Source organism: Carya illinoinensis, chromosome 9, assembly GCF_018687715.1.
Source record: "Carya illinoinensis cultivar Pawnee chromosome 9, C.illinoinensisPawnee_v1, whole genome shotgun sequence".
Classification (NCBI taxonomy): Eukaryota; Viridiplantae; Streptophyta; class Magnoliopsida; order Fagales; family Juglandaceae; genus Carya; species Carya illinoinensis.
In genome coordinates, this window is record NC_056760.1 from 28,296,190 (window position 1) to 28,305,119 (window position 8,930).

The 8,930-nt window shown below is 36.2% G+C and overlaps 1 protein-coding gene across 1 annotated transcript; it reads left to right on the forward strand.

Annotated features, from left to right (window-relative positions):
- Positions 1-216: 216 nt before the first annotated feature.
- On the forward strand, positions 217-2,484 carry LOC122277528 (cation/calcium exchanger 2). The gene has a single exon (XM_043087543.1). The coding sequence runs from the start codon at positions 569-571 to the stop codon at positions 2,291-2,293; it is 1,725 nt and encodes a 574-aa protein (XP_042943477.1). The 5' UTR covers positions 217-568; the 3' UTR covers positions 2,294-2,484.
- The last annotated feature ends 6,446 nt before the right edge of the window (positions 2,485-8,930 follow it).

Here is an 8,930-nt window from a genome sequence, read left to right on the forward strand (position 1 = left end):
TATAAAAATATAATAATATATCAGAAATCACTTTTTTAATTATTAAATTAAAAATAAAATTACTGAACGATCTAATGATAACAATTGAGGTTCTATTCGATCGTTCAGTAAATTAAATAATTTTTTCTTTCCATTAAGGTTCTCTTTTAGAGATGCTATAATCAACTGACAAGTGTACAACCCAATTTAAAGGACCCCTCCCAAGGAGGCTGTGTGTCGGTACGAGACGAAGTGTGGCAGTGACTACACGGTCAGGTCGTCGTCATCTGCCGAACACAATATAACGAACATTTCCCAAACCTCAAGACTTCTTCAATGGTTGTTCTGCAGCGAAGTTTTACCTTTCATTTAGAACAAACTGTAAACAGGAACTGCAGAGGTGAGTTTCCAACAATTTCATTCCTTTTCTTTGGAATATATCTATATATATATATATTTTTTTATAAATTCGACAGAACAAATTTGGGTTAGATTCAGCGATTAGCACAACGTATACAGTCAACATCTTGATACGAAAGTATTCCTAACTTTTTCTGCGCCTAAAATTCGGTTTGATAGATTTTCTGCAATGCGTTCCTCGGTTTCCCTATCTGTCAAGAATAAGTATCCTATTTTCTTGAACGTCTCATTTGTCTTAGTGGTTTGTTTTTTCTTGCTCATACATTTCCATTCTTCAGAATCTCTTGTTATGAGCAATTTTTATCGCTTCAAAAGCAGCAGTCCGCAAGGCTGCAAGGGCTTATTTAGGCTAGATGACTACAAAGCCAAGTGTTTGTACCTTAAATCCCATAACCCATGTGTTTCCCAGGGCTATATTGACTATCTTTACCTATTCTATTGCAAAATTGGGAGTTTGCCCCTCCTGGGTTATACTCTTTTTTTTCTTTGGCTTCTAGTTCTTTTTTATCTGTTGGGAAACACAGCTTCAGAATACTTTTGTTCTTCACTTGAAAGCTTATCAAGGCTACTAAAATTGTCCCCTACAATTGCTGGGGCTACTCTGCTTTCTCTTGGCAATGGTGCCCCTGATTTTTTTGCAAGCATCGTCTCCTTTATGGGCAACGGAACACGAGGCATTGGCCTTAATACAGTACTAGGGGGTGCTTCCTTTGTAACATGTGTTGTGGTTGGAATCATCAGCATTACAATCCGGAGAAGACATATTCGACTAGACAAATCTGCCTTTATAAGAGACGTTTGTTTTTTCCTTCTGGTTCTTGTATCCTTGTTGGTGATATTGATTCAGGGGAGAATCGATCTATGGGGTGCAATTGGTTTTTCTTCAATGTATGTTGTTTATGTAATACTTGTTTGCACCCCCCGTTTCCAATGGAAGAATGGTGGAGAAGATGTAGAAAGAGAGGGTAATTTAAGCGATGGGAGTGACTTGAGAATACCCATTCTTACCTACATGGGGAAGGAGGATTTTAATGCTTCTGAGGAAGGGCCTGTAGAAGGTGATTCTGAAGAAGTCCAGAGGAGCTTCTTTTGTTTAAGATCATCTGCTTTTTGTGGTATATTTCTTTGCATCCTTGAGATGCCTCTCTCTTTACCAAGGCGATTGACAATTCCTGTTGTTTGTGAAGAAAAATGGTCAAAGAAATATGCGGTTGCTTCGGTGACATTAGCACCTCTACTCTTGTCTGCTCTCTGCAACCCTCATCATGAAGACGGCACCTTTTACACAAGACTGGTGGTTCATGGAATTGGGTTGCTGTTTGGCATTGCTTTTGGAGTTCTTGCATGCATGACAACTGAGAAGTCAAGCCCACCAAAGCAATGGATATTTCCTTGGCTTGCCGGAGGCTTTGTAATGAGTGTAACTTGGAGCTATATTACTGCACAGGAATTAGTGGGGCTGCTAGTTTCACTTGGTTATATGTTGGGAATAGATCCGTCTATACTAGGATTCACTGTCCTTGCTTGGGGCAACTCCCTTGGAGATCTTACCTCAAATTTAACAATGTCTCTGAATGGTGGACCAGAGGGGACTCAAGTAGCGATATCAGGTTGTTATGCTAGCCCCATCTTCATCACTCTCTTTGGCTTGGGCTTGTCACTTGTTGCCTCTTCTTGGTCAAATTACCCTTCATGTATTGAGATACCTAAGGATACATACCTTTTTGAGACACTTGGCTTTTTGGCGGGTGGGTTGCTTTGGGCACTTTTGGTTTTGCCAAGGAGAGGCATGAGGCTTGATGGGGTCCTGGGAGGAGGACTTTTAGCTGTATATCTAATTTCACTCTGTCTAAGGTTGAGTCAGACAAGTGGTCTCTCCAGTTTCTCCATATAAATGCGTTATAGTCTCAAATGAATCTCTTTTAGAAACTTAAGTACATGTAATTAGATTCACTGATGTAGTTTATTACTAACAAGCTTCCTGTAGAGCATCTAGTTTGCTGAGCTGATACCATTTGGCTTCATTTAATGTACTAATACTGTTTGTATTATTTGCAATGAAAGCCATATATGTTCTCTCCAAAATGGTTGGCATTGTTCTTGAAGCTTGATTCAAAATTTCAAGGAACTAGGCTGATACGGAAGTTCTTTCAACTTGATGCCATGGTGCCATTTGTTTGGTTTGATTGATCATGCTTTCATACTCCGTACAGAGCCTTCAGTTTCAAAGATCTTACATGAATTTCACAATTGTGTATATTGCTTCAATTATGGCTATGAATGATGAATTTCTATTACAGATCTAATTAAAGACATCATAAAATCCCTGGCCTGCAAAACTCTTACCTGAATAACGCAAATGTGTACATCCCAGAGTGTGTTTCTAGCTTTATTCAACAGTTCTTCATACCATCATTATCACACAGTTCTGAATTTTGGGCAGGATGGTTGGATTTATTTACAGTTTTTGAAACGTGTGTAGTTTTGCAGTCATTCACGGTTGGGTGAATAAAAATGCGGACTTAAGGCCCGTTTGAATAGTGAAACATAGACTCGTCTTATTTTATTATTATAATTTTTTTAAATTTTGATATAAAATATTATAAATAATTTAGAAAAAATAATAATATGTGTATCCATATGAGTATTCATTAGTCAAATTTTAATAAAAATAATATCAATTTAAATTTTAAATATAAAAATAATAATATTGATATGTTAATTGGTAATAAAATTTTAATAATAAAATTAAAAAATAATATTTTATTTAATTTTTATCTAAAATTATTTCATTTTACTATTTAAATTACACTTAATTTTAGTTGCTGCTGTGATAAGGGCAAGTGGGGAGTTGATGACATATCCAAAACTTTTCCACGATTAGTCGGCAGGAGTTGGCTTTGGACAAAGTCAGACAGAATGGAATAGAGAACAAGGCTACAAACAAGGAGTACGACCAGGTGGGGTCCATCACATTGTCGGTATGATAAAGGGTTCAAAGTAGGATTGAAATTGAAATTGAGTGTACCGTTAAAAAACTTGATGACTGTGTCTCGTTTGGTTGTTCGATTGTATTAAAATTAATTCAATTCAATTTAATTTTAAATTAAATATAATTTTTAAATTATTAAATTTATCTTAATTCAAAATTTTCTTATATATAATATTATAATATTTTTCAACTTAATATCTTTTTACATTTAGAATCTATAATTTTTTTTTTAATTTTTCATAAAAAATATAAATATATTTTAATATTTAAATATATCTAAATTCATTTTAAATAAATTTTATAAAAATTATTTTATTATTTAAACTTATTATTATTTATAAAAAATTTAATTCATCTTAATTCAATTTAACATCTTTAAAAAAAATCCAACCTCCCATCACAGTGGTGATATAATGGAGACACGGGTAGGGTCCAACCTTTCATTGTCGGCATATAAATCAATTTTTGGCATTTTGCATCATGCTCTTTCGGCGTTTCCGTTTGGCATCTTTTAAGGCAAGTTTACAAGAATCTCAAGGAAATATCAGCAAATCTAATGCTATGTGTAAACATAAGACTGGCATGCCTTATCAACAACAACTTATATTTTATCCTCCCACCAAACTTTCTTGGAAAGATCCCACCAAACTTAAACTTTCAATGCCAACAAGCTGTCAACTTATTTCCACGATAAGATCAACCACATTTACTTATCAATACCCATAATTGGTTTAATCAAAGCAAGGTGTGATCTTCTCGAAGAATCGAATTAGAATGCCATTGTAATACGAATAAATAGTTTGTATATATGATCAAATATGATTTTAAATAATGATATACATATAATTATTTTTATAATCTTTTATACAATCATGTTTTATATTTAAGGATATTTCTATAAAACCATGATCGTGAAAAGGATTATATGTGTATAATGTTTCAAATTTCAATTACAATTATAGGATGATTACAACTGTACTATTTATCTTTGAAAAGGAATTGAAAAGTTGTTGAAGGATTAGTTACTTTGAGAAATTTGTTGAATGAAGCCAACATTGGCAAAAGCTTTCGTGGAGTAGCCTCTCGAGTGAATAACTCACCCACCAATGCGATTGAACAAAATACTTGAAGAGAAATGCCGCTCTTACATGCGGGGATCCCGAGAATTTGATTTTTAATTTTTTTAACTTATTGATTAAAGAAATATTTTTTAATAATATTGTGAATTTTTTTAATAAAAAAATTATTTAAAATTATTAAAAAAAATGTATAAAAAACACACAAAAAGCACTGACAGGATCTGTGGCTACTCATACGTACTAGAAATGCAAGGCTAATAAAAGCAACCAAATTTTGTTACCATCCAAAAGATCTTATCTTCAAAGGACAACAATATTGTTTAATGAAATAAATAAAAAAAAATGGTAAAAGATTGAAAAAAGTGCAAAAGTGGGAAAACATTCTGCATAGTCAAAAAGAAAAAAAGAAAAAAAAAAGCTGCGGAAATTTCAGAACAGTAAAAAATAGTTATAATATGACCAAAGTTTTCTTATAAAAAAAAAAACAAAGGCTTGGCTACATCACGAGTTTGAATCAATGAGGACTTTGGTTAATACCCTTGATGAGTTAAGCTTCGTATGTGGACCACTCTGTTGGTTGAATTGATGGAGACGACTGACGTGGAAATTGTTCAAATCCAAAACCATGTTGAAGAAGACTGACTTGTCAAAATTTAGACCAACATTTGTGCATCTAACGAATAATATCTTTTTGACTTATTCCTATCTTTCATCACATCCATATTTGGATTGTATTTATTGTTGCTTAAAGGGAAGCCAAGAGATGGGTGTTACTATCATCCGAAGGAAAAACTTGGAAATTGCATTGCTTGAGAGGTAAGTAGCTAGGCTTGGTTAATTAATTTGTACTATTGTGGACATGTTTTGTTGGTTGCCTCAACTTGTCTATTGCCTTGGGGGTGTTCTAGAGAGCAATATTTGACTTTGATTCCTAACTCAACACACTAATTAAATTGTCATATGTTGTCTGAAATTATACTTTAGGGTATACCAAATTGGCATATAACAGTCTACCAAAGGAATTTGGTGACTCTATTAGCCATGATTGTTGCTAGGGCCTCTACTTCCACCTACTTGTATAATAATCCACAGCAACGATAACAAATTTTACTCATTTTCTCGAGGGCATGGGCCCAATAATGTTGACCTCCCCATTGCGTGAATGGCTAAGGTGACGTAATCTATGTTAATTCTTTTGGTGAGTAATGAGGTACTGGCACATGCATTTGACACTTCGCACATTCCTTAACAAATCCCTTTGCATCTTCCTTAACAAATCCCTTCACATCTTTGAGGGCATGTGGCCAATAATAGCCCGTCCTTATGATTTTTCCAACCATAGCTCTCATGTCTGAATGGTTTCTACACACTCCTTCGCATATTTCCATCGTCACAGATTGTGCTTCTTTCAAGGAGGTGCACCTCAAGAGAAGTGTGGAGAAGCTTTGTTTTGTATAACACCCTATCTATTAGGGTAAATCAAGCTGCTCTATTTTTTACTTTCCTTACCTCCCACTTGTTGGGTAGTTCCCCAATAGATAAAAACTTAACCATGTTGAGTGCACATTTTGGGGCTTCCGATCTTATTTATGAGGTTTTGAGTCCGATGGAGTGGATTTCTACTATTCTGGTAACTTTCCAAGGTAGAGCTAATTTGTCTATGCCCAATGTAGCTCATGCCAACTTGTTTGCCTTCTAGTTGTCCTCCCAGGGTATTTGCCTAACATTGAAATATGGAAAACATCACACTTCTCCTGTACTTGTTGTAGGTATATTTTAAGTTTTTCCCATTTTGTCAAGTATTCTCCCGTCACCTAATTGGTTACTACTGGAGAGTCTGCCCATATATCAACTTATTTTGCTGTGCTTCTGCCACGACGAGTCTTACCAACAAAGCCTCATATTTTGCTTCATTGTTGGTGATTTCGAACCCGATTTTTATCTCATAGTAAACTTCTTCAGTGAAATCAGTTACAATATACACTCCTACCCCTCCGCCAGTGTAGCAGGAGAAACCATTGACGTAAACCTGCCAAGGATTCCCTATTGGTGCCGTTTGTACTTCCTCGGGAAAATTGGTGAATTCAACTATGAAATCTGCTAGCGCTTGCCCTTTTACATAAATTCATGAGAGATACTCAATGTGAAACTTGCTTACCTCAACTGATCAATTCATGAGGTGTCCAAATGTGTCAAGCTTTTGTATTACTTTCTTCAGTAGAGCGTCAGTCAATACTTTGATTGGATGAGCTTGGAAGTATGGTCTTAGTTGGTGGGTAGCCTTTATTAGTGCAAAGGCCAACATGTTCATTTGTGGATAGTGAGTCTCAACTCCTCTCAAAGCTCTACTTGTATAATATACTGGCCTTTGGGCATTTCCTCTTCTTTTACCAGTGTTGCTGAGACAACAATTGGGAAAACTAATAAATACAAGTATAATGCTTCTCCTTTCCAAGCTTGACTTAGGAACAAAGAGTTAGATAGGTACTCTTTCAGCTTTATAAATGCTTGATCATGCTCATCATTCTAGGACTGAGTTTTCTGTAATACTTTGAAGAAACGCAAACATTTGTCAGTTGACTTTGACATGAATATATTGAGTGCTACTATTCACCTAGTCAACCTCTGTACTTCATTTATATTTCAAGGCAGTTCCATGTTGATTATGGCCTTCATCTTCCCTATGTTGGCTTATATTCCTCTTTTCTAGACCATGAAGCGGAGAAACTTACTTGAATCCATGCCAAACACACATTTCGTAGGATTGAGCTTCATTTTATATTGTCATAGGATAGTGAAATCTTCTCTCAGGTCTACTACATGTTCCCCAAGTTCCTTTATCTTAACCAACAAGTCATCCACAGAGACTTCCATATTCTGACTTATTTGTTTCTTGAACAAGCGATTTTCTAGACTTTGATATGTCGCATTAGTCCAAAGGGCATCATCTGGTAGCAATATAACCTTCAGTTTTTTATGAAGGAAGTCTTCTCTTGGTTGTCCCAACTCATCTGAATTTGGTTATATATGGATTAGGCATCCATGAAGCTTGGCATTCGGTAGTCTGCTGTTGAATCTACGATCAAATTGATACAAGGCAGAAGAAAGCTGTCTTTTGGGCATGCTTTGTTCAAGTCGGTGAAATTGATGCACTTTCTTCATTTGCCATTTAATTTCTTAAACAATACCACATTGTTGAACCATTCTGGGTTATGGGCCTCCCTCGTTTTTGCGTACTTTTCCATGCTAAAACTTCCTCGTTTTTGCTGGATCTTCTTTTATTTTGGGCTTATGTAAAGGAGATGCTCAATCACCTTAGTGTTGATACCAAGCATGTCTTTGCGGCTCCAGGAAAACGTTTACTGGCATGGGGAGTAATCCAAGTGCTCCTTAGAAATTCGTATCTAGGATGGGAGGATGAACACCAACTACCCCTGGAGAGTGTATGGGAGGGAGAATATTAGTATGTGGTAGTTGTTATAGAGCTCGCGAAAGAAAGTGTTGTCAAATCCCAGCCTTATGTTATCAGTGTAAGTGGACGGGACACCATGCCAAAGATTTCCCTTGGGCAATGTCGGTGCAACAAGTAGGGTATGATGGGCGATGTGGAGATCACATACAGGTTGTGCAAGCGAGAGTGTATGCACTTACTCCTAGAGAAGTCGACAAAGATGCCCAGAGACCCAGGTAGTAGGCGCATCATAGGTACAGGACCTCAATCCGCAATTAATTAGTCGTATTCATAGGAGCGTAGAATAAGTAGTGAGCTAGTTATTTGTTTCATGGCGAGTTAGAATATCGCATGTCTACGTGAGTGCATTATTTGACTCATGTACGTCCTAGTCATTTGTGTCTATTGCATTCACCAGAATGGTTAGCCTATAGAAAAGATCAATGGGGCAAGCAATCTTGGTATCATTACCCAATGGAGGAATGATGCTCTGCACCAAGATCATTATAGAATGTCCTTTAGAAATAGATGGGACTAGTAAGGAAAGCGAATCTCATAGTGTTTGACTTGTTGAGATTCAATATCATTGTATGCATGGATTGATTGTTTAGGCACTTCGTCAGTATAGATTGTTACCAAAATGACGGTAACAATCCACGTGCCTGGAAGTAAGGATAGGATTTTTCGAGGGAGTAAGTTAAGATCGATGTAGAGAATGATCTCCTCATTACAAGCCAAGAAAGAGTTGGTGAATGGGGCCGAGGCCTATCTAGTGCATGTAGTGCTTAAGGAGAAAGAGCCTAAGCAGGTAGAGAGTATACCTATAGTAAGAGAGTTTTCTGAAGTATTCGGAGAACTACCAAGACTACCCGTCCTAGGGAAGTCAAGTTCTGAATTGAGTTGGAACTAGGAACATTTCCAGTGCAGAAATTATTGGTAAAGGGACTTATCAGACCTAGTATCTCAAGTTGGGGAGCACCAATGTTATTTGTTAAGAAGAAGGACAAAA

Bases quoted from the DNA above. Each gene is read 5' to 3' on its own strand.
- LOC122277528 (XM_043087543.1), top strand. From the start codon at position 569: ATGCGTTCCTCGGTTTCCCTATCTGTCAAGAATAAGTATCCTATTTTC.